This window comes from Pipistrellus hanaki (assembly GCF_964339955.1).
Source record: "Pipistrellus hanaki genome assembly, chromosome: X".
Classification (NCBI taxonomy): Eukaryota; Metazoa; Chordata; class Mammalia; order Chiroptera; family Vespertilionidae; genus Pipistrellus; species Pipistrellus hanaki.
In genome coordinates this window covers 91,097,772-91,124,793 of record NC_140524.1, presented here as the reverse complement: position 1 = coordinate 91,124,793, position 27,022 = coordinate 91,097,772, and the positions used below count along the sequence as shown (strand labels likewise).

General features: G+C 39.0%; 1 protein-coding gene and 1 long non-coding RNA gene across 2 annotated transcripts in view; one reads left to right on the top strand and one right to left on the bottom strand.

Moving 5' to 3' along the window:
- Positions 1–27,022, top strand: part of POLA1 (DNA polymerase alpha 1, catalytic subunit) — a 311,394-nt gene that overhangs the window by 112,183 nt on the left and 172,189 nt on the right. Inside the window, exons 27-32 of the mRNA XM_084869425.1 lie at positions 5,720–5,752; positions 6,517–6,609; positions 7,598–7,803; positions 9,567–9,699; positions 15,420–15,551; positions 20,764–20,938. Of these exons, the coding sequence (XP_084725551.1) occupies positions 5,720–5,752; positions 6,517–6,609; positions 7,598–7,803; positions 9,567–9,699; positions 15,420–15,551; positions 20,764–20,938 (772 nt within the window). The remainder of the gene's footprint in view (positions 1–5,719; positions 5,753–6,516; positions 6,610–7,597; positions 7,804–9,566; positions 9,700–15,419; positions 15,552–20,763; positions 20,939–27,022) is intronic.
- Positions 1–27,022, bottom strand: part of LOC311614722 — a 520,998-nt gene that overhangs the window by 330,638 nt on the left and 163,338 nt on the right. The window lies entirely within an intron of this gene.

The following is a 27,022-nucleotide window of genomic DNA, read 5'->3' as shown; positions in this document are numbered from 1 at the left end:
CCTGTGGCTTTTTTGTGTAAAATGCATTTCCTTAACGGGGAAAATATCTGTAATGCATGTTTTTTATTGTTGCCTTCCAGAAAATTTATGTGGTGTAGGCCTTTTAACAAGGCAGCGAGACACAGTGAAAAGAAAATGGAACGTGAGATCCAGCTAGGAGATCAAGTTCTTGACTTGCTCTATTACTTCGGGCAAAATTGCAGAGCCTAATTTTCCTCCTCTGTAAAATGGGGCTTATAATACCGCCTACCCCTTAGAATTATAGATTTGGCACTCAACAAATATCCAGTAATAGCTACCGTGTAGTAGGCCCTCTGCTAGATCTCGAGATGTTGGTAGTCCACTGGCTTCCCAATAGCTGGGCCTTCCCCAGTGAGCAGTTTGAATTGAGGGCAGCTTTGTGGTGATCCTGCTCATTAGCACTTGGACTGGATAGGACACTGGGGTAGAGCTGCTTAGTGAAGAAACACGCCGAAACCGGTTTGGCTCAGTGGGTAGAGCGTCGGCCTGCGGACTGAAAGGTCCCGGGTTCGATTCCGGTCAAGGGCATGTACATTGGTTGCAGGCACATCACCGGTAGGGGGTGTGCAAGAGGCAGCTGATCGATGTTTCTCTTTCATCGACGTTTCTAGCTCTCTATCTCTCTCCCTTCCTCTCTGTAAAAAAATTATTTAAAAAAAAAAGAAAAAAAAAGAAAAGAAACACGAGAAGCAGCAGTCAGCCTGGTTGTGGGTTGTGTGGCCTAGGATGGTCTGAAGAATTGACAAGCTGTAGAGAGGACCTTGAACGTGAGACAGCATTGTCTTTAGCTGCTGTTGAGGTTCACTGGAAAGATGGTGATTAAAACTATCCACAGAAATTAGTACAACCTCTGTGGAGAGCTATTTGACTATATTTATCAAAAAATTTTTAAATATGTAAATCTTCTTGTAGGAGTTTATCTTGTTACTGGCATATTGGCTGGTTCTACACGTGTGAGGATTACTTGTTGAACTGTGGTTATAAAGGTAAAGATTAGAAATAACATACATGTTCAGCAATAGAGCACAAATTAAATCATAATTGATTCATACAATGGAATATTATGTAGTCATTAAAAAGGAATAAGGCAGCTTTTTATGTGTGGGCGTGGAATAAGCTCTAAGGTAAAGTGTTAGGTGAAAAGAGAAAAGCAGTGGTCAGTTTTCTACCATTTCTGTGAAAAACTACCCACCAGGAGGTTTCTGCCAGTACAGAGAAAGCCATTTTGGTAGCAGCCCTCAGATTGTGCGTGAAAATGGTTGTGAGTTGTTGGCGGGACAGAGTGGGGTGGGTGATGCTTTGGTTCATGGCATCAAGGAAGAGTAGAAGCAGTTGGTTACTGCATATGCAGAGTTGCAGAGAAAGGTTGGCGGATTATTCCTGAGGTATTTTACTTGGTACATAACAGTAACTTTGTGGAATTGTCCCTGGTGGACAGGCATAGGTAAGCCTCGCAGGGTGGAAGGAGCAGAGGATGAAGAGAACTCTCATGATAAGTAGTTCTGTCCTCACTGTGAGTAACTTGACTCAGGTGGATCTCATTATCACCCCTTGCCCCCAATGCTTTCCCTGTAATTTAAATGTTAAAAAATGAAGATGAGCCGAAACCGGTTTGGCTCAGTGGATAGAGCGTCGGTCTGCGGACTGAAAGGTCCCAGGTTCGATTCCGGTCAGGGGCATGTACATTGGTTGCGGGCACATCCCCGGTAGGGGGTGTGCAAGAGGCAGCTGGTCGATGTTTCTCATTGATGTTTCTAGCTCTCTATCTCTCTCCCTTCCTCTCTGTAAAAAATCAATAAAATATATTTTAAAAAAATGAGTAAATAAAAAATGAAGATGAAGTGGAGGAAAGTGAATGTTTTTTTCTGAGTTAAGTGAATTTTAATGTCTAGTAGAAAAGTAATTGGGATTACTGTGAGACCTACCAATCAACTAGCAATCTTTTTTTAAAAAAAATGTGTTTATTGATTTCAGAGAGAGGAAGGGATAGGGAGAGAGGAATAGAAACAATGATGAGAATCATTGGTTGGCCGCCTCCTGCACGCCCCCTAGTGGGGATCAAGCCTGCAACCTGGGCTCTATTGAACTGTGACCTTCTGGTTCATAGGTTGATACTCAACCACTGAGTCACACTGGCCCAGCTAGCAAACATTCTTACATGCCTATTACATGTGAAGTCTGGTGTTAGGCACAAACATGTCCTCTGACCACTCGGAGCTTGCGGTCTAGTTGGGAGTGGACTAAAAACTGTTTCCAGAATGGCATTACCATGATTATCTTGGGCCAGTGGTCCTTAACCCCACTTGCAACATAAGAATCATCTTGAGAGCTATTTAGAAACCTTATTGGCACCAGTTATGGTGTTTGTTTGTTTTTGAAAAAAAGATTCCCAGATGATTCCACTGTACAGCCATTATTAAAACCACTGGTTAGCCTAATCAGTATTATCACTACCCCCAGGAGAGGGGAAGGGCTTCCTTCCCTAAGACATCTATACTATAATAATAAAAAGGTAATATGGTAATTAGATAGGGAGACCTTCAGGATGTCCTTTGGACAAAGCCATGGTGGCAGGGCCGAGGCAGAGAATGTTAGGGGCAATCAGGTCAGGAGGGGTGATCAGGCCAGTGGTGGGGGGCAGTAGAGGGCAAGCAGGCTGGTGGGGGGGGGGGCATTTGGGAGAGAGCAGGCCAGAGCGGGGGGGGGGGTCAGTTGGGAGTGATCAGGCTGGCTGGGGGGGGGGGGTCAGTTGGGGTGAGAAGGCCAGCAGAGGGGGGCAGTTGAGGGTGAGCAGGCCGACAGGCAGAGTATTATGGGTAATTAGGTAGGCAGGCAAGTGAGCAGTTAGGAACCAGGAGTCCCTGTGGGATTGGACCTAAACTGGCAGTCGGACATCCCCTGAAGGGTCCCAGACTGGAGAGGGTACAGGCTGGGTTGAGGGTCACCCCTCCACACTCCGTGCATGATTTTTAGTGAACCGGGCCACTAGTAGGACAATGAATGAACATAATTGGGAGACAATAATGGGGGAGGGGGGTGCAATGGAAATAGAAAGTAATGGGTAGATAAATAAAAGATATTCTAAGATCAGGATTTATAGGGCTCTGTAATATGAAGGACAAGAAAGAGAAATTATATGAGGTTTGAGCTTAGTTGACAGAACTATTGTTGATAGAAAAATAGAAGTGAAGTAAGTCTATCTGGCTCATTGGAAAAGTGACTTCTGGTTTAAACTGATGCTTTGAAAAAATGGGTGGTAGTGAAGAGAAAATAGCCTGGAATGACTAAGGCCCCATATTCTGGAGTCAGGGTATCTGGGTTCTTATCCTTGCTTTGCTACTTACTGGAACAAATTATTATTATTATTATTATTATTATTATTATTATTATTATTTGCATCTAACAAATGGGGATATTAATGGTGGTTACTTCTTGGGGACTTTGAAGAATAACTTGAGAAAATGCATGAGATGCTTGTAGTAGGGTATCTGCCCCCGCCATATACACATTCTGAGTGCTCATTATGTTATATTACTTTTTTTCCACATGGTATGATATGTTTTCTTTATTTTTTAATTTATTGGGGTGACATTGATTCACAAAAACTAGACAAATTTCAAGTGTACAACTCAATAAAACATCATCTGGACACTGCATCCTGAACCCAGCACCCCAAGCAAAACTTATTAAATTTGTATTACTTCTGATCTGGCCCCTGATAATTTATATCTGTTTTGGTATATATCCACATTATAAATTAGATGTGTCTAATCTTATAGCTATACAGGTCTTGGGACAGACCTTTCTACAGATATTACCTATATGATTGTCTTCATTCAGTGACTGTGTATTGCACTCCACTTGTGTACGAGGCACTATGCTAGCTTCCGGGCCTATAAAGATCTGCTTTCTGCCTTCAAGAAATTTAGTGTAGAGAAGAAATTCAAATCTATTATGTGTTTTATATATACTTTGCTTTTACTTTTTTAAGATCCTGAATACTATGAGTAAGAATTGGCAGATTTGAAATCCTCTGTCACGATTTTTTTCAGCCACGCAGTTCTATTTAAATATTAGCAACGAGAATAGTTTGCCTTTTTGCAAACTATTATATTATAAAGGGATACAGCCAGTTCTTGAATAATGTCATTTTGTCGTTTCATTATAACATTGATGTGAAAAACATCTTCCCAGTTGGGGCCACTGTCTGTGTGGCGTTTGCATGTTTTTCCCATGTCTGTGTGGGTTTTGGTCCAGTTTCCTCCCACATCCAAAAGATGTGCATGTTTGGTGAATTGGCATCTATACATTGTCCCAGTCTGAGTGAATGTGAGTGTGGGTGTGAACGCATGTCCTGTCCAGGGTGGGTGCCCACCTTGTGCCCTGAGCTGCCAGGATAGGCTCTGGCCACTGGTGACCATAAGCTGGAATAGGCCTATGAAAAGAATTTTTAAAAATATATATATATTTTATTGATTTTTTTTTTTTTTGCAGAGAGGAAGGGAGAGGGATAGAGAGCTAGAAACATCGACCAGCTGCCTCTTGCACATCCCCCACTGGGGATGTGCCCGCAACCAATGTTCGTGCCCTTGACCGGAATCGAACCTGGGACCTTTCAGTCCCGCAGGCCGACGCTCTATCCACTGAGCCAAACCGGTTTCGGCAGAAAAGAATTTTTTTGTTTTTATTCATCTTCCTTAAATGTTTGTGTAGCTCATCTTTATTTCAATGTTTACTGTTAGAAGTGTTTGGTTGTTTATTTAAAAGTTTGGTGACCATAGGAACTTAACTCTTGTTTACGTTAATTAGCCTATGGGAAAATTGGTTTCCTTATACAGGCAGTCCTCGGGTTACATCACCATCTCCTATTTATTTATATAAAAAAAAGTTCTGTCATTTCAACATATGTACATATGTGCTTTTTGTTTTTTTATTATTTATTTACCACAACTAAAGGTCAGGAATTATCTTTCTTTTAAATTGTTTTTACTGTTTCACTTCATTACCGCTGTGTATGATCCATGTAAGTGACGTAGGTGCTTATGTAGATGGATTCTGACTTACGGTGAAAATCACGCTGTAGGAACAGATCTCCAACATAACCCGAGGACCTACTGTATGTCATTTCACCCAAAGTTGTAGTTCCCAGGAGCCTATGATGTTAAGTGAGGACTTACTGTATTTTTTTTAAAATATATTTTATTGATTTTGTACAGAAAGGAAGGGAGAGAGATAGTTAGAAACATCGATGAGAGAGAGTCATCGATCAGCTGCCTCTGGCACACTCCCCACTGGGGATATGCCTGCAACCAAGGTACATGCCCTTGACCGGAATCGAACCCGGGACCCTTCAGTCCCTAAGCCGACGCTCTATCCATTGAGCCAAACCGGTTTCGGCAGACTTACTGTATTTTTATTATGCATGTTTATTAAAGAGAGATCGTTACATAGATCTGCTTTCATAGAGTTTACATTGATTTTTACAACAGATCTTTTTACATATCTCTAAGAATCAACATAGAAGCAAATTTATTTTTAGATTATGTTGAAATTGTTATTTTGAGAATTATAGTTAGAAAATGACCAAGAGCTTTAAAAATGTATGGAAATAACATCATCGGGCTACTTATGTATGTGTTTATATTTGATGTTTTTGCAATTATGTAATGCATTAATGTTGACTTTCTGTTTCATTTAGATTTTGATGCATACGAAAGAGATGGTCCAGAAGGTAATGCTGAGCATTTTCATCTCTTAAACATCATACTTAGTGACATTTTTGTATTCAAGGAAAATTGCAACCCAAACAGACTGGAAATGGCTTCTTAGGATGTCTGGTTTACATTTATAATCCCTCCTAATGGATTATAGCTTTTTTCTTTTACTAACACTGATATGATCTAGCCGCTGCTTGAAGCCTATATGTGAGTGTTTCAAGCAAATTAGTAACAGTGCTAATTAGAGTTTACTTCCTGGCCTTTGTACCGTATGTGCTCTAGTGTTGTTTGCTATGATTGATTTTTTTTGGCACTCTTCGTGTTCCACTAAATACTGTTTGAAACTGTTAAGAATTTAATATGGATTTGTGCCTCTGAATTTTAAAATCCTATTATGTTTCTGTTCCATAAATCTCCATGACCACTAAGCTTGTGGTACAGTGAGTAAATATAGTCCCCCTTTCCTAGTCTCTTATCCTCCTTTGTATTATTCAGTTACGCATTTTGTTTCCATTGAAACTGGACACTCCCCTGCCATTGTAATATCAGTTTTAAGAAAATTAAGGAGGTGTTTTAATGTGGCAGTGTTCACTTTTCTGATATATTGGGGCTTAATCTTCATTTGTACAACCCTCACAATATGGGTAAGAGTAAATATAACCTTTGGAAAAATCCTTGGAATGTGTGATTTCTGTAATATGGAAAATCTCTAGTTTCATTATGCATAATGGTCACCATGTTTTAGTTGTTAATTTTTATAATTCTTGCTTTTCATTAGATGAATCTTGAAGTTATTTATGGAGATACAGATTCAATAATGATAAACACCAATAGCACCAATCTGGAAGAAGTATTTAAATTGGGAAACAAGGTGAGATAATTTGAAAAGATTACCTATTTTATCTACTTTTATGAATTGTTTTTAACTTGGAACTTCATAAATTCATGTGTATGTACATTGTGTGCTTCTGGAAACAATAAACTTAGTGCCTTCAGTTCTTCATCCTTTTATTTTTCTTAGCCTCTTATCCAATTGTTTATTTTGAGGATAAAATTAAAAGAAAATTGTTTTTTTCTTAAATGGTAGATATGGTTTGGCTCTGAGAACAGTCTAAGTGTGATAACTTCAAGATGTCATCAAGTTACTACTTATCACAGTGTCATTCATAAGGAGAAATGTCTGTAGTAGTGTTCAGATGCCTTTCATACACTATTTGATAGGAATAAGTACCTACCTACATACCTATACATACATAATAAGGTTTTATCTTATAAACTTACACCTTCCTATCTGTCTTCTCTGAAATGTATGAAATTTGAGCTATAGTCTTCACTTGAGAGTAAGCCAGCATATTGAACTCATATTGGACCTTGAAAAACTATGTATTTTCCCTAGAGTTGACGGTCTGTACCGTGTCCCTATCAATAAAGAGCAGGTGACTATTCATTTATTTGTTCAGCATACATTTATTTGCTTATATTTAAGGTACAAGATTATAGACATTATTTTAATAGTTCAAGTTTTACTTATTTCTGGACTGTGTAATCTCTTAACTAATTCAGTAGTTTGAAGGTAAGTACATATGCATTTAGATTTTTAGATTTTAAAAGGAATATGTCATAATTTTTATAATTTTTAGGATGACCCTGCCAGTTCTGTCCCTGTGCTTTTTTTTTTTTTTTAAGTGTTCTGCATCGAATCCAACAAAATATCATGTTCCATATATGCTGAGTAAATGCAACCTAGTATCAGGTAACTTCAAGTTCTGTTTAGATTAACTCCTGGGAATTTATAGCATGTTCATGTTCTTCCTACTAGATGTTTGAGAATATAACATTAATGATTGAAATTTTCACAGGTGAAAAGTGAAGTGAATAAATTGTACAAGCTGCTTGAAATCGACATTGATGGAATTTTCAAGTCTCTGCTACTGTTAAAGAAAAAGAAATATGCTGCTCTGGTTGTAGAACCAACGTCGGATGGGAATTATGTCACCAAACAGGAGCTGAAAGGATTAGATATAGTTAGAAGAGATTGGTGTGATCTTGCTAAAGAAACTGGAAAGTGAGTTCTGCTTTTTTTTTTTTTTATTTTGTTGTTTGTCTTTTAAAATTCAGATATGAATGACATGGACAATGCTTGTGATTCTGCCAAGCACGAGCACACAGCTTCTTTTTTCTTATTGTTATTATTACATATTAATAACTCTTACTTATTTGGAGTGGAGTTTGATACATTTTTAAAAAGCCACACTCGCTCAGTAAGAGATGCTTGCTGTAGAATTCATCTCATGAGTTTTTACTCATGGTGAGGGTAAACTTCCATATTTTGATCCTTACAGGGTTGGTTTTGTTTAATTTGTATTGTTTTGCTTTAATATTCCTATTAGAGTGTCATGTACTGGTTCCTGTATTATCCTAGAACCTTTTAGGAACATGATTGTTAAGGAATCTCCATTTTATGGCTTAAAATGTTCTGGAATTCACAGTGGACCATGGAGGGAGACTTTGTTCCCATCAGTATAAGTTGTGTGCAAATATTCTTACTAACCTCAAGTTAATTTAAGAGCTAGTTCTCACCTTATGTACCTCAGAAATAATTGTGTGACCTCCTAGCTTTGCACCTGAGACTAAAGATTGAATTAAGACCTGTTTTATTTTTTTAGGATCATATTAATTTGCAAAACACCCACTTGGAAAATGAAGTGTTAGGTACTTTATGTTTTGATCCTGAGCAATTCTGAAAATAGAAGAAATTTCTTGAAAACGAAATGTTAAATTAATTTTAACATTGCTGACTATCAGCATATTTTACTTGTTTTCCATTCTTCCTCTTGTTTTCAAGTCAGGAGATTGTGAGCAATTGTTGCTTCTGCAAACTACTCTTGATTAGGCAAAGTTGATCATCCAAGTATAGGTCACTGTTCGCCTTTTATGAAATGTAGTTTGAAATGCTTCATTGCCCCCAAATGTACCAAAGATGAAAGTACTTTGTATAGACTGTCGATTAGAGTGTTCTCTTCGGCTTTGTGTTTTCCAAGAAAAGATGCATCATAATAGAAGTAAATTTCTCTGAGTTAGAAATGTATTAGTAATTAAAGCTATACAAATGTTTTTGTCAGGGTTCTTTTTCTGACAAATTATAATGCAGCTGTCAAACCCTCGCTCTGCATTTTTCTCAGAAATGGATAAAATATTGGCTTCCTTACTCCTTTTCGTTTTTGTTTTGTTTTTTTCCTTTTTTTGTGGGAGTCTGGTGGAATAACACGATGTTTTTAAGGGATAGTGTAAAGTTAGAGAGGAACACTGAGCAATGTAATGAAGCTGAAGAAAGAAAAGTTTGAAAATTTGTGTTTTTTAAATTTACATAGAGAGCTGTATATTCTTACTTAGCTAATGATCTTAGGCAGAGATGATATCCTGATATCAGAGATAACATCTTGGTGCTTTATGAGGAAAGTGAAATACTATCGTCTGACATTTTAACTTATGAGTAAAGTATAACTGCTTATGAAATTTGTAATTGCTTAAAAACTCAATGGAATACATACCTTTTCTGTCTGTATTTTGTATGATGCATCAGATGCTGCATAAAAAATTATCTGCATGTCTAAGGGCAAAGCTGACATTCCAAGGTTGGTAAACCTTTGGCAGAGTTGATGTTAAAAAACAAATAGTAATGGCCTTTTAGACTTTAACCCTCATGTTAGCTTTTATTACAGTTCTTGTCCACATGTTAATCTATTGGCATCTATCTTCCTTTTTTTTCTCCTTTATTAATGAAGTATGATATTTAAAAAATCAGTCCTCTTTTTTTTTTTTTTGCAGCTTTGTCATTGGCCAGATTCTTTCTGATCAAAGCCGGGACACTATAGTAGAAAATATTCAGAAGAGGTTAATAGAAATTGGAGAAGATGTGCTAAATGGCAGTGTCCCAGTGAGCCAGTTTGAAATTAACAAGGTAAATGTAGCATTTATTGCTGAGCCCAGCTGTTGCCACGTGTTTTTCTCCTCCTTCAGATAGTTGAAGAACCACCTCATCCTTGCAATTGAAATAAATTCTAGCTGGTGATGAAAGCTGCTTAATAATTGTCTCACAGACTGAACATTAGCATAACACTTCCTGTTCCAGCCACTGGTACCTCCATGTCTGCTGTAGGGCCTTCTCTCTTCATTCTTACTTTAATTCATGGAAGCCTTCTTCCTAGAGGTTCTGTGGAATGATATAGTTGATGTTTCAGGGACTAGAGAGTTCTGCCTTCTTCATAGTCCTTCTAAGTTATAGTTGTTTGGGGTCAGGCCTGTCAGCTGAGAGAGAGAGAGAGAGAGAGAGAGAGAGAGAGAGAGAGAGAGAGAGAGGAGGGGGAGGTGTGTGCATGCTTGCATGTAACATCACAGAAGGTGATCCTTGAGATACTGTATGTAAGCTTTTTCCTCGGATATAAGTTACATTTTATGGGCAGTCTTAGTTGTTGAAAATAGGGAATACTTTTTTTCTTACCTAGTTTGAAAAAATAAAATCCTCATTTACAAGATGTTAGGTTACAGATTTTTTTTCCATTCAGAAAGAATAAGTACCCTTACATACTTAGAAGCTAATTTTGCAAATACTATTTTACCAGTTTTGTGATAAATAGATTTTGCTGTCAAAACTCATAAAATGTAATTTTAATAAAAAGGAATATAATTATTATATTAAATGAAAATTTTAGAATTAAAGCTCAATTATAATTCCCTTATGTTAAAAGTAATGCCCCAATATTTTCAGTACCCACCTGGCTTTGTAAAGTATATGATTGTCTAACCACTATGCTGTACACATGTAACTAATACAAAATAATATAGGGTATAAACTAATTTAAAAATAAAAAATGTATTTAAAAAAAGAAATGCTATCAAAAGAAAAACAGTAATGCTTGGCATTTTTGCATTTTACTCTTAAACATTTTTACATTGAAGCAATTACAATATTAATATACTGAAATCTATTTTCACTTAACATAAGCAATTTTTTTCACATTTTTATATTACTTTAAAAGCCATCTTGTGTAGCAGTGTGTTAATCTTATATTTCACTGATACATATTTATTTAAAATTTTCCTTTGATTATTTAATTTACTTTTTTGCTATTGTAAATAACTATATTAAACATCTTTGTCTATTTACCTTTTTGCTTTTGGATCAATTACTTTCTTAGTTTAGAGTCCTTGAAGTGGAATATTTGAGTCAAAAGATATGAAGATCTGTATGGCTCTTGTCAAATTGCTTTGCAAAAAGGTGATACCAACTGATAATAAGAAAATATGTGCCAATTTCACCAGATTTGCTTGTATTGATGATATTTCATTGGCGATGCAATCATTGGTGATATTTAAATAACACATTGGATATGAAACAAAATTTCACTGTTGGATTTCATTTACATTTTTTTGATTTCCAGAGAGAATGCATATTTTCTATGTATGTCCTTATGATTTGTATTTAGTCTTAGGTAAGTCACTTGTTCATTATACTTTGACCTGTGATATCTTTAGTCACAAAAGAAGACATTTATTTATACATAAAAATATTGAATTATTGTGCCTTAGCACTAGCTCTTTAAGTGATGCAATGGCATGGAATCACTTGTGCCATCTAGAAATTATTACTTTTTAGATTTTGTTTTCTCTCTCTCAAAAATTTGAATTGAGTAAGAGTTACTACTTCAGTCTGCCTCTGATCAATTTTAGCATCTATTGTACAGACTGTATCCTTGACACTGTCTGTCTTCTTAGAAGTGTGTGATTCCATGAGTTTGAAAGGCACAGTCTAAACATGAATACATCATTGGCAAAACAACACTGAGCACATGTCCTCTAGGGTAGTGGGCCCACACCGTCATCTCATATGAATGACGAGACAGTATTAGTAGTGTGCAAAGAAACCTAGAGTCATAAACATACTTGCAATCTCTGTGTTCTCATGAACAATCTACGGTTTTGTTATTTTAAAGTTTTTATTACGGAAAATTTTAAACTTATACAGAAGCAGAGTAGTATCATGAATCCCCATGTACCCATCATTCAGCTTTGATAATTATCAACGTAAAAGTGACCCATTATTATTATTAACTAGATGCCTGGTGTGCAAATTCGTGCACCAGTGGGGTCCCTCGGCCTGGCCTGCAGGATCGGGCCAAAACCGGCTTTCTGACATCCCCTGAGGGGTCCCAGATTGCGAGAGGGCGCAGGCCAGGCCGAGGGTCCCCACTGGTGCATGATTGGGGCCAGGGAGGAATGCAGGAGGTTGGCCAGCTAGGGAGGGACCATGGTAGGGTCCTGAGGTGTGTCTGGCTCATCTCGCCCAGTCCCAATTGGTGCCAGCTGGGCAGGGACCGAGGGAGGGTTCCAGGTGTGTGTCCCACCCGTCTCACCCAGTCCTGATCAGCCAGACCCCAGCAGCAACCTAACCTATAGGTTGAAGTGTCTGCCCCCTGGTGGTCAGTGCACGTCATAGCGACTGGTCCATCAGCCATCTATCTGCCCCCTGGTGGTCAGTGCACATTATAGTGACTGATTGAATGATCAACTATCTGCCCCCTGATGATCAGTGCACGTCATAGCAAGCTGTTGAGCAACCTTAGCATATCATTAGCATATTACACTTTGATTGGTTGAACGGATAACCAGACACTTAGCATATTGGGCTTTTATTATATAGGATAACAGTCACTACTTAGTGTGATGGGGCTGTGCATACTTTTTTTTTTCCCTGTGGCAGAACTGAAACTGTGACTTACTATCTATATATCTCCATTTCACTTAAAATGAGCTATAAAAGAACTCATTTGCTTATTTAATTATTCATCAAATATGGAGTACTTCTTATGTGCACAGTACTAGATTCTGGGTTATAAAAGCAAATGAGCAAAAGCATGGTTTATATTTTCAAGATGTTAATGGTCTCTTGAAGATATTTATTGTCCTCTGTTTTTATACTTATTTTTCATAACATGGTGCAATATACAGATGATATATTGTAGAATTGTATATCTGAAACCTATATACTTTTATTAACCAATGTCACCCCAATAAATTCAATAAAAAATAATTTCTGCAAATGTAAGTACAATAAATTCTAATGAAAGGTCTCTCTATTTCATAATTATTCCTATGTCTGTTTACAGTAAGCTGTTTATATGTCAGGCATGATTTGTCCTGAATAACATTTGTCTGAATATTTATACTATTTAAAACTTGCAAGCATTTCAGCTTTTACATTTTATCTCTTTGAAAAGGCAGTGGAATGGAAGGGTATGTATGTGACTGATTGTGGATGGTCTTACTACAGGATGGATAGATAAGATATAGATACAGATGTAGATGTAGATATAGATAATAAAATTTCAGTAGTTATAGAGGATGCTGGTAGGCGTTGAAAATGGGAGGTTAGCCTAGGGTGCAGGGATGAAGTGATGATATTTACCACTATAGAAATTTTAGCCCTTGTTGCCATAAACAACTGATTTTCTGAACTACTGCAATCTTAGCTTAACCCTTTGCACTCCGCTGTCTCCTCTCAGGGGACATCGGAATTCTAGCATATCACTCGGATGTCCCCTCTCAGGGGAGATTGCAGTTTATTAGTGATTACGGGGAATTGAGTTTCCGCCGCAAAGTAGCGTCGAGTAGCTGGTAGCCAATGTCCAGAATGGTTCGGAGTGCAAAGGGTTAAATATATTTCATAAAGTAGCACAAAATCTGACAGCTGATTTTTATAGTCCTGGCTAATTTGAGCCTAAACCACCAGAAAGGATCCCCCCCCCCCCAAAAAAAAAAAATCACGGCACCTAAAACTAGCTTGTAAAACCCCCCAATAGTCCCAATTTAATAATTGGAAAGTATGTCAGATGAAATTCAGAATTTCTTAACATTGTACTGAAGTATAGTCAATTGGAGAAGATAATGGTTTTCTCAAGTAGAGTTATATTGATTAAGATTTCTATGCACTATTACCCAACTGAGTCAATCAAGACTTCGCATAATTCAAGTTTGAAGAGATTCAAATACTTGGAGAGTTTCCTAGGCACTCTCCTACCCTGAGCATTTGATTTAGAAAGTGTATATAATGTGGGTATGTGCAGCCGTGTTTGAGGACGTGCTTTATTCTCCTGTAACAGTTCCCAGATTTCCTAGCCTCAGGACATCTTCACACTCTGAAAATAATCGAGATGGCTAAGAGCTTTGGTTTATGTGGCTTGTGTTGATATTTACTGTGCTAGAAATTAAAACTGAGAAATTTTAAGAGCATTTATTAATTTAACAGCAATAAGCCCATCATGGGATTACAAAAATAACATTGTAAATAACTATTTTAAAACAAAAACAAATTAGCCAGAGGAGTGGCATCCTTTTACAGTTTTGCAGATCTTTTTAATGTCCAGTTTAGGAGACTACAACTGGATTCTCATGTGCTTGTGCATCTAATTTGTGTGGCTTAGGTTGAGTATAGGAAGAAAATCCAGTTTCCACAAATATGTAGGTTGGAAAAGGGAGATGTACACCGAGTGGCCAGATTATTATGGTCTCTGAATGCATAATAATCTGGCTACTCAGTGTATATCCTATATAATAAAAGGCTAATATGCAAATTGTCCCCTCGACCAGGAGTTTGACCAGCAGGCAGGGCAGCCAACTGCCCATGTCCCCTCCCCTTGGTCAGGCTGGCCAGACCCCACCCATGCATGAATTCATGCACCAGGCCTACTAATACACACACACACACACACACACACACACACACACACACAGTGGCCATATTACTATGTGTTCAGAGATCATAATAATCTGGCCACTCAGTTATTTTAGTAACTTTTTCAGATAATTGTGCATATTCTTTTTCCACACCAAGACTCTCTAAGTAGTATTTTTTTAAAGTTTATTTATAATGTGGAATCTGACAACATGTCAATGAATTCTGCACGCTCTCTTACATTAAACTCTATTGGTCAGTGTTATACTTTGGTTGGCTGTTTGACCTGTGCATGACATGCTTGAATTTAGTGAATTAATTTAGAGTGAGTGACATCATTTATCCTGCAAACATTTGGTTGCTACCGTACTTCAGGTATCCTTCTGAGCATTGGGAATGCAGCTGTGAGTAAGGCTGACGTGTTCCTGCTCTCCTGGCGCTTACTTTCTGTTAGAGACTCATCATTCTGCCTTTGTAGAGCTTAAGTTGACAGTGGGAGTAAATCCAGTGATTTATGGTACCTTTGGGATTTATTTCGGCTAGAAAAGCTTTTGAGAAACACATCCGTAAGTCAGAGTAGCTGTTATCCATCATTCATCAGTCCTAACTGATCAGTTAATTCAGTGAGAGAATTGCAAACACTAGGAGAAACTCTCCAAGATTGACTTTATAGTCTTAATTTTTATGTGTAAGTATTATGTGTGATAGCCCAAAAACTTGTATTTCTCTTTTTTGTCAAGGTTGCATCTGGTTACATTATTTACTTAATGCAGGAGGATGGAATGTTTAGAGATTCTGTGACAGTGTTTTCTATAATACATATATCTTAATGTCATTTTTATGTTTATGTGGCTAGTATGATTCTAGCAAAGGTGCATTAGTGTATGGCTGTGTGATAAGGGTTTTATTTTAAAGTTTGGGGCATTTTGTTCCTTCTTTTTCTCCTTTAGGCGTTGACAAAGGATCCTCAGGATTACCCTGATAAAAAAAGCTTACCTCACGTACATGTCGCCCTCTGGATAAATTCTCAAGGAGGCAGAAAGGTGAAAGCTGGAGATACTGTGTCGTATGTCATCTGTCAGGTAAAAATACCATAATTAAGACTCATACCACTTATGACACAAAGTAAAATCCAGATGGTCACAGTGTCTTTTCTTTAATAGACTTTAAGATAATTGATGCTGTCAAGAGATGGTTTGGTCTGATTGGTTTTATAGCATTTAAAAACATCAGTCAGGATATGGCATATTTTATTAAAGTTTTTGTAAAAGACTTGTATTTTGGGTCACTGAAATTAATTTGGTGAGACAGGTGTATGACAGTAACTACGGTTAACTTTCGGTGAAAATGTATGTAGGTATGGTCATATGTCCAGCAGCAGTCATTTATCATCCCCTTTGCCACCAGTTTCCATTATGAATATTGGTAGAGTAAGAGAGTGAATGCATTTTCCATAGTCTTTGTTCAAATAATTACTTGAAAGAAATATGAAATGCATGATTATATGGAGAAAGATGAGATATCCTAAAAATATACCTTATCGAGAAAACACAAATCAAAGTTTCCTCCCCCCCCTTTTTTTTTTGAGTGGAGGGGGCCTAGAACGCACTTTCTTTCCTTCTCCCAGTTCCACAAGGCAGCTCTGAAGAACCTCTAGGCCTTTTAGAGCACAGCCTGACACCACTAACTGTTTTGGTTTTTTTGAGAGTAGCATGTCTCTGACAATTAGGGATGGGGAGAGAGGATAGGACAGAAGAGCTCTTCTTTCCTTCGAAAACACTTCAGTTGGAACAAAGGAGAAATCTCATTCCTTCTCTCTGTAAAAAAAAAAAAAAAAAAAAAAGTCAGTCAGTCATAGCCTCTATCCAGATTCTTTAAAATGATTATGATCTGGCCTATCTACCAAAAGGCATAATTTAATTTTAAATTAATCATTGCATTGTGTTGTGACAGTAAGAAGTTTTAGATAAATAAGCCTTAAACTTCATTGCAGTAGCATTGATCTTTGTCGAACTATACTCAATGTGTTTTTAAATCATAGAGGCTTTTCAAAATTTAAAAGTCATCTGCTAATATCTGCTCAGTACTGTAGATGATGTACATAACACATGATTTAACTACATGGACTTGATTCTGTCTCCCTCCTAGGGTTACCCTTGATTAAGAACTGTTACAGAAAACCAATTCCTGCAGGAAAATATTTCCATAAATGTCTGACTCGCTCAAGCCCTTAATGTGCTTTGCATATTGCCTCTGACAAATCTCATCTCAGAGAATAAAAAACCACAACAATTTTCATATTATGCAAGTAAAGATTTTGATAAATAGGCCAGTTTTTTAAAATTATTGTCCTCACATACATCGAAAAACTCTTGGATTATTAATGAGAGGAACAATATGGCAGCATATAACTTTAAATAGTAGCTAATAATGAAACCCAGCCACAGTTATGTTTTGGCTAAAAGCAGAATGGAGATGTCTGGTAGTATGACCGATGTATTTAAAATTCAAAGTTATGTTTTTTTGATATCTAAATAGTAGGTCTTGCTCGGCCAGTATGGCTCAGTGGTTGAGCACCGACCTATGAACCAAGAAGTCACTGGTTCCATTCCCAGTCAGGGCACATGCCCAGGTTCAATCCCCAATAGGGGGGCATGTAGGAGGCAGCCAGTAGATAATATTTCTCTCTCATCGATGTTTCTATCTCTCTATCCCTCTTCCTTCCTCTCTCTAAAAGTCAATGAAAAAATACTTAACTCTTAGGTCTTACGATTTCTTCTTCTCAGGACTTATTGATACAGAAAAGCTCAAGTGCTGATGCTAATATACTACAATAAATACAATTTGCTGTCTTTTCAACATTTCCCTTATCCACTGGTACTGGACCTTAACTTGCTTGTTAAAACTACAGTTTATTTTTCTTTTTATTAACTTATTCTTCTCACTGTATCCTAAGAAATGCTCGAGGGCTTTATTTTGCCTGTGTCCCCTAGCACTGGGACATGCCCATTTTCACCAAAGCTGCCTACCTCCTTTGCTTTTCAGCGCTCATATTATTCTTTCTGTGCTTTACTACACAAGCATATTTTTAGACTATGTTTTTGAAAATGTATGATCATACATTTTAAGAGAATTGTTTATTGCTCTAAGCAGAAGTGCCCTCCAAGTAGAGCCTATCTCTTTAACAGGTTCTCTTTTGTTTAAAATTTACATTTAGAATACAGAGTTCTACTGATAACTTACTCAAACTATAATTTTAGACGAGTTCAGGATAATGTTTCTGGTATCTAATTTGTATTGTAGTATGTGGTCTTGTAAAACCTACACGAATTATTTCCTGATATCTTAAATCAGCGTTCACTTATTGCTTAAGTTTTAAATGCTTACTTATTTAACTTTCGGTGCACATCATTTCCATAAGGCATGACTTTAATACTTTCAGGGGACCACTTGTCATCTGTTTAAAATTTTTCCCCATTACTTTTTTACTAAAGATGACTACATAGTTTTGAGTGAATTGACTGTACCCAGTTGTTTCTGTGAAGCATGTACTTTGTGAAGTTCATGGGTACTTCAACCAAGACCAACATTGTTCCTTAAACTGATTTTAAAGGTATATGCTTCATGTTATTGCATATACCAGGGGTCTTCAAACTACGGCCCGCGGGCCACATGCGGCCCGCAGAGGAGTCTGATCCGGCCCGCCGGGTTTTTTGGGCAGTGAGCGTAGCTGAGGTGTTACAGTAGGAATTAGTAGTTCATATAGTCTGGCCCTCCAGCTCTCTGAGGGACCGTGATCTGGCCCCCACTTTAAAAAGTTTGAGGACCCCTGGCATATACCATGGGGGTTTTGCTAGGTTTATGAATTAGGTCTTATGTCACAGCCTGAGTATTTTTCTAATACAACACGGCAAAACCTGTTATTTATCCATTCTTTTTGCATTTAGTTAGGTTTAAGCTCAGATTTTTAAAATACATTAAGAAATGTGTTTGGGTCACTGTTAAAACTAATTTTTATGTGAATATTTAAAATAAAAACTTTTTCAACTGAGAATATGCTTGGACATTTTCAACTGCTGATGAGAACATCTTCTAATGGTATATTAGAAAGTAACTCAAGCGCCATTTTTTTTTTAATACTCACCCAAGGATATTTTTCATTGATTTTTTTTTTTTTAGAGATATTGGGAGGGAGGGGGAGTGGCAGAGAGAAAAACATCGATTGGTTGCCTCCTACATGTGCCCCGACCAGGGCCAGTGATGGAGACTGCAACTGATGTACGTACCCTTGACCGGAATTGAATTTGGGACTCTTTAGTCGATGGTCCAATGCTCTAATCATTGAGCACCCATCTAGGGCTCAAGTGCCATTTAAAAAATACATATTTGTATTTATTTCTGAAAGGAAGGGAAAGGAAGAGAGACAGAAACATCAATAATGAGAGAGAATCATTGATCGGCTGTCTCCTGCACACCCCCATTAGGGATCGAACCCGCAACCCCTCATCTCCTGGTTCATATGCATACTCATTTTGTCAGTGTAATTTTACTCATCTAAAAATGCAAACTTCTGAAAGGGCAACAATTAAAGTTGATTAATTTTGCCTAATTTTTTTTTTTACTGTGTTATAAACTCCTGAAAAATATGAGCAAGTCTTTTGATCTGAGGTTTGCTCCCTTTCCAGATATTTCATTATATCTTAGAATAGGTAGGACCTAGTTGATAAATATCCCAGCTTGTTTCCGCCAGGAGCCCAGCCAGAGAAAGAGACCCCCACTTCCAGTCTCTGGTAAAGACAGCGGCATGGAATGCTGCTTTTTCTTTGGGCTGGGCTCTGAGCTGAGAAGGGACTGATTGTAGCAGGAATGAAAGAATAGGATTCACATTATAATCAGTTTTGCAGAGCAGCTGAGCACAGTGAATAGTTATAATTTACTAGTCTGAATATTAAATTCTGTTGTTGTGGACGAGAGGAAGAGTGGAGTGAGCTGTTGGATGTTGGTCCAGTAAAGTGATGAACTTTTTGATTCACAGATGATGGTGACATCACCCACAGGACTGTGTATGGGCCAATTCTATAGAATTTCACAGCTTTTCTTTTTATAGAGTACAGAGAATCTCCTTAAAAGGCTCTCTGGCCATCCTCCTTGCCTTGAGGAAGAACCATAAAAACTGTGCAAAATGGCATGCCTTTCGTTCCTGGGGCCAAATATTTTGCTTTAGGCCAACTCCACCAGATACGTCATTAATTTTACTCTTACCTGATATATCTTGCACATAAGTGACTACCCTGTGGGTTTCATTCCCAGCCTTTCCCCTTGCTCGTTTGCTTCTCAATGATATATGCAGTTCTTGTGGACAGTATTACCCCCTGGACTTTAAGATGATACCATGACTAGCATGCCTGCATGAAGGGGTTGCATTAACATAATAAAAGGACCACACATGCTTTTTGTCATCACTCCTAAAAGGCCCTCTGACTAGGCTAATTGTTAGCAAGTCTTCTCAATGTGTTTGTGTGATGTGGCAGGTGGAATTATTTAATCTAGGCATGCCATTTTGTTGGTTTCATGTTTCCACAAAAAATAGAACACAGCACATGCTGGATTTACATTCTTCAGCAGTGGGCGAGATGTTCTCCTTCATCTTCCTACTCTTAGATGCTTATGAAATGTTCACCAGTAGGTTAGAAGAACTTCTCGATGCCCTGGGTGGTGTGATTCAGTGGGTTGCGCGTTGTCCCATGCACCACGGGGTTGCCAATTCCGTTACCTGTCAGGGCGCATGCCTGAGTTTCAGGCTTCATCCCTGGTGGGGGGGCGTTCAGTAGGCAACCAATCAATGTTTCTCTCATTGATTTTTTTTTTTCTCTCTCTCCCTCACTCTTCTCTTTCTGAACATCAATAATGAGATTTTTTATTTTATTTTTTTAAAAGGACTTCTTGGTGTTTGGAATTAAATACACAAAATTTGAATTCTTGTTCCTCTTTTGACCAAGCTAGTGTGTGGAGGGTTGAATTTCTTTCTTTTTTTAAAATATATTTTATTGATTTTTTACAGAGAGGAAGGGAGAGGGATAGAGAGCTAGAAACATCGATGAGAGAGAAACATCAACCAGCTGCCTCATGCACACCCCCTACTGGGAATGTGCCCGCAACTAATGCACATGCCCTTGACTGGAATCGAACCTGGGACCTTTCAGTCTGCAGACTGACGCTCTAGCCACTGAGCCAAACTGGTTTCGGCGAGGGATGAATTTCTTACAACGTTCCTTGTACTGTGTCCTCTTACAGGATGGGTCCAATCTCAGTGCGAGTCAGAGGGCCTATGCCCCTGAGCAGCTGCAGAAACAAGACAACTTAACCATTGACACCCAATACTACCTGGCCCAGCAGATCCACCCAGTGGTGGCCCGGATCTGTGAGCCGATAGACGGAATTGATGCTGTCCTCATAGCAACATGGCTAGGTAAGTGCCCCGAGTTCACATAACCCCTCCCCCAGCAATAGCAACATTCTCCTTCAACTATTATGGGCCTTTTTATAGGCACAGTGCTGAGCCAAGCACTTCTTTGTTTAAAACTGGGCATTCATTCTTGTAGTGCTTTGGTTAATGTCTGTCTCTGCTCATAGACTACAAATTCCACATACTTGCCACCTCTGTAGCCACATGCCTGCTCCATAGTTGGCACTCAGTCAGTAAATGCTGATGGGAGAGAGAAGGCAATAGAAAGGATGGAGAAGATTTGGGGCACCATTGTAAGTCTATGAGTTCATATTGTTGTAGCTTCTATTAGTGAACTTACATTACTGAGGAGATTGATGGTATCTTGATTGATTGTCTCTAAAGGTATTTTCACAGAAAGTGAGAAAACAGCTTTCTTAACATTAAAAAATCGGGCTCATTTTTAACTTCTAGGACTTGGCTGAGTCCTTATTTTTCATCATCCCACGAGGTGCCAGCCAACCCTGAAACCTCAATGTTTTGATTTCGTAGTTGTCACCAGATGGTCATCTCTTGCGTAGAGATGTAAGAGTTACATTGCTTCAAGGTCCCGGCTCTATTCCTTCCATTTTATGCACAGATTACAGTCAGCATAATAAAGTCCTTAGATCGTTCCTCACTATCTACAGGTAAAGTTTAGAACCAGCCACTGACATTTTGGGCAGTTATAGACTCTTAGCCCGCTAGCTCCAATCTGTATTTGTAGCCTTATTTCTTAAACAGTATACTCAGGGTCTCTTAAATATGGCATTGCTCATTCTGTCCCTGCTTCATGGAAAATCTCCCTTCTCATCGAAATGTCTAGCTTAAGACATAGTTTTTGCGTCAAAGGCACTTGGGTTCCAATGCTGATTGTGCTTCTGTGGCTTTTGCAAGCCTCCAAATCTTTGTCTAAACCCTGGTTCCTGAAGTCCTAAATTAAAAGTTGCTCTGAGGGAGCAGTAAGATGTGGCATGTGAGCCCAGCCAACATGGCTCAGTGGTTGAGCATCGACCTATGAACCAGAAGGTCATGGTTCGATTCCCGGTCAGAGCACATGCCCGGGTTGTGGGGCGTGCAGGAAGCAGCCAATCAATTGTTCTCTCTCACCATTGATGTTTCTCTCTCTCCTTCTCCCTTCCTCTCTGAAACCAATTTCACACACACACACACACACACACACACACACACACACTTTAAAAAGATGATGCATGGGAGATGCTGCACATAGCCCAGGAGCAGAAGGAGTGCTTAGTGAGTGCTGTTAGCAGCCACATCCCACCCTCCTGCCAGGGTTCTGCATAAATACATCAAACTCCTCCAGTCCTTGAGATTTGCACATAGTTAGTGCTCAGTGTGCATTGTAGACTGAGATTAGACAGATGAATTATCAAGTCACATATTCTCCATCCTGCTCCTGCTGAGTATGTGTCTGAGCTCTTCCCACAAGTCCCGTTTCCACTATCCCATCAGTATCTGCTCTGGAAGTGGAAGCTCATTTTTGACATTTGCCTAAGCAAAACATAATTAGGGAGATAAAAATTCTGCTACCCGAATCATCATATAATGTATTCTCAAAGTTGAGTTGTATTTGATGATATTTATAAATCTTCAGCTGGGAGGTGGGAGCATGAGTGCACAATATTTTTTAGCTTCCTTCTTTTTTTTTCTCTCTCGCCTCTGTGTTCAGTGCTTACTCTACCGGATGCTGCAGTAAGTATTTTGCATATATTTATCATTTAATTTTGCAACAGCCTCCTGCGCCTACATTGTATTTGTCCCATTTTACAGAGAAGGAAGCCGAAGCTTAGAGAGGTAATTAACTTGGTCTTGTCACATAGCTGGCAGTGACTGAATTGGGGCCCAGCTCTGCATGACTCCAAAACTTGTGCTCCTAACCACTGGGCTGAACTGTATTGCCCCCTCTTAGCTCTGAGAGGTGATGATAGATGTTCCAACCAGGAGTGGGATGGCGTGGATGTGAAGGCTCAGCAGCTTTTATCTTCTCCCTCCTCTCCTCACTGTAAGCCCCACCCCTCCCCACTGAAAACCCCTGAGCAAAACCATTCTTTTGTTTAGAGTAGATCTCCCAGTTTTTCCATTTGTATGATCAAGAACCTGATCTAAATGCTGACCATTACCCTTTCCTTTTTTGGTTTTGGATTTTCCAGTGCTGAGGAGGGATAAAAGGAATAAGCCCCGCCCCATGAGTGATATTTACTAGATAAATGTGGAGCCATATATTTAAGCAAAAGAGCTGTAGAATAAAGAGTGGTGGGGCCTGCCCGGAGGATAGCATGATGCCAGCTCAGCTTAAGAGCAAGTGGGGACCAGACTGATTTTGTTGGTTCTGGGGCCATAGTTAAGATCTTTTGTTTGTTTGTTTGTTTTGTTAATTCTCACCCGTGTATATTTTTCCATTGATTTTTAGGGAGAGAGTAGAAGGGAGGGGGGAGAGGAGAAAGAGAGAGAGAGAAGCATCTGTGTGAGAGCAACACATCCTTTGGTTGCCTCCTGCATGTGCCCCAGCTGGGGCCAGGTATCAAACCTGCAACCCAGGTACATGCCCTTGACTGAGAATCAACCCAAGACTCTTCAGTGCACGGTCCGAAGCTCTAACTATTGAGCCATGCCTGCCAGGACTAAAGATGGATTTTATATAAATTAAGCATTGGGCAGAGTTTGACTTGCTTAAAGCCAGACTTGATCCTAATTACTGGTCATAGGCTGCCTTATGAATCCAGTTTTCACACATGATTCCAATGGTCCTGGTAGGTTCCATCTTCAGAGCTTTCATGTTATTACTGACAGATCGCAGTCTACAGAGGGAACCCTCTGTGCTCGTGCATGGTCCATGGACCTGCCATGTCTGGCTCTCTCCTATCTCATCACCTGCCAGTTCTCAGTGCAGCCCTGACTGTACGGACACTATTCTTTTTTTTTTTTTTTTTAATATATTTTATTGATTTTGTACAGAGAGGAAGGGAGAGAGATACAGAGTTAGAAACATTGATGAGAGAGAGTCATCAATCAGCTGCCTCTTGCACACCCCCCTACTGGGGATGTGCCCACAACCAAGGTACATGCCCTTGACCGGAATCGAACCCGGGACCCTTCAGTCCCCAAGCCGACGCTCTATCCATTGAGCCAAACCGGTTTCGGCCGGACACTATTCTGGTCAGCTCCTTCTTGGTGCCAGGTTGTCAGTTAGAGGTGCCAGAAGGGCCTGTGCCTTCGGCCCTAAGGAATTGATGCTGCCCGCCCCTCCATCATATTTTTCTCATTTTTATCTTCTGCCACTGGCTAGCAGTTTTTTTTTTTGTGTGTGTGTGTGTGTGTTTTTTTTTTAAAATATATTTTATTGATTTTTTGCAGAGAGGAAGGGAGAGGGGGAGAGAGTTAGAAACATCGATGAGAGAGAAACATCCATCAGCTGCCTCCCGCACACTCCCCATTGGGGATGTGCCCGCAACCAAGGTACATGCCCTTGACCGGAATCGAACCCGGGAGTTTTCAGTCCGTAGGCCGATGCTCTGTCTACTGAGCCAAACTGGTTTTGGCTTGATAGCAGTTTTTATACTGAGGGCGAATGAGGTTGTCATTATCTTGCAGTCCCCTTCCTCCCCTGCCCACCCTCTTCTCCCACCGCCATCGCCAGCGGTATCCGCATCTCTATCTACTGTAGTGAGAAATCTCATGGTCCCTTATCTCCCTGTCTCCTCATAGGAGGTTCCACATTCATGGAGCTCGGGACAGTATGTGCCAGGCACCATGAAGATCTGTAGGAAACACTGCAGCTCCCCAGGCACACATTGCCTGCATTTGCGCTCCGCCCTATTCAGGAGCTGTACTTTGATCTGCATCCTTTATTCCTCCACTCCAAGTGAAAAATTAGGGTGGCTGTCCTTCATTAGGGAATGTGAGGCCCCTGTCATCAGTTCTCACTTAGCCTGCGGTGTTAGAGAGGAGGAGGGTGGAGATGGGGAAGTGGTGGCAAAGTAAGGGGAGTGTTAGGGGGTGCGTAGTTTCTAAGAGGTGCAAGCCGTAGGCACCAAATTACTATAATTTGTTTTTAAAATTCTAAATCTGTTTTCTTTATGTAAAAAAAACTGCAGTTAGTGAACTGACACTGTTAAATAAGTTGAAGTGTAAAAATGTATACATAGAATGCAAGCCCTCCGACTGCCTAATCACAGACATCAAATAATTCTCTTGCTTTTAATGCAGTTTTTATCTTTGATTAATGAAACGTATTATAGTGTTGAAACTTTACTGAAGTTTGATACTTTGTCCTTTTAGTGGGCACAAAGAAGTCAAGAATAATGGCATAATTTCATTTAGGAAAATTATTAAGTTCATGATTTTTTATTTTTAAGATTCTTTTGTGGAGAGCAACTATATTTTTCAGCCACCTTTTCCTTTTTCTATTGCTTTTATATTGCTTTCCTTGAAATGAAAGGCAAGCATCAAGTGTTGGTTTTATCCCGTGGATTCCCTTTGGAAATTCTCTATTTCTCCCCATCAAGATACCTCCTGAAGTCTGTCTGGTGGCATGTTGTGTGGCCAGGTGTTCTGTATGGGAAGGACATTTTAATGAAAAGGAGAGAGGGTAGTCTATTAAATGAGGGAATGAATAAGTCTGTTGAATTGAAAGAGAATGATTTATTCTCTCTAATAACTAATGGTCCTTATTATCCCACCGTAAAATGTGTATCATTTTGCTGAAATCCATGCAAGATTATTGCTCTTGGGCTTAAATAAAGCAAAATTTTACTCTTTTCCATCTGTGAATAGAAAAAAATATATAGTATTACGCTTTTATACAATAGCCCTTTGGGAAACATGGCCACTAAAACTTGGAACTCTTAGCTTTTGTTCTCCAGACTATAGGTTTTTCTCTCTCTTGTTCTAATGAAAGCTCTTTATAGTCTGTGGATGAAATATTCACAGTGTGCGCCAACATCCATATAGTCTTCTGTACCTGGCAAAATAAGCCAGTGATGAGAATAGTCTTAAAGTTCATTCTTGCCCAGCTGGTGTCACTCAGTGGTTGAGCGTAAACCTGTGAGCCAGGAGATCACAGTTTCATTACCGATCAGGCCACACGCCCAGGTTGCGGGTTCAATCCCCAGTAACGGATGTGCAGGAGGCAGCCAATCAATGATTCTCTCTTATTATTGATGTTTCTTTTTTTAAATATATTTTTATTTCAGAGAGGGAAAGAGAGATAGAAACATCAGCGATGAGAGAGAATCATTGATTGGCTGCCTCCTGCATGCCCCACACTGGGGATAGAGCCCACAACCCAGGCATGCACCTTGACCAGGAGTCAAACCATTACCTCCTGGTTCATAGGTCGATGCTCAACCACTGAGCCAAACCAGCCAGGCCTCTGATGTTTCTGTTTCTCTGCCTCTCCCTTCTTTTCTGAAATCTATCTTCACTAATAAAAGAGTAAGATGCAATTGATTGTACCTTCGCGATGCCCACAAGCCAATCAGGAGTATGCAAATTAACCCAACAAAGATGGGTTAATTTGCATACTGGCTGATTGGACATACGTACAATTGGTCACTTAGCCTTTTATATATATAGATAGATAGATTTTAAAAGTTCATTCTTGAATTTCACCTTTTAATAAATTTTTACAGTCAAACCTCATTTCTCAAATGTCTCCCATCTTGAACAATTTGTTTCTCAACCAAGTTGTTCACAGAAAAAAATGTCTCAGTTGTTAAACCAAAATTGTGGTTTTCGACCTGACAACCCTTTCATGCTGATACCTTAGCTCCTCTCAAGCAACAAACTATGGAGCGAATGATTTTGTTGCTGGCAAAATCAAGAATTAGCACAATTTTAAAACTATAAAGAAGTCATCAAGAGTGCTAATGTTGCTGAGGGTCTGAAGGAAACAGGGATCACAGGCAATTGAAGAGGTAGAAAAACTATGTTTATTAGTTAGCCAGTGGCAGCATTTCAGAAGTAGTGATATATGAACAAGCAAAGGTGCTGCATGTTGACTGAAAGATGCTAGTTTGATAAATTTAAGAAAAGAAGTGTTTATAGAGT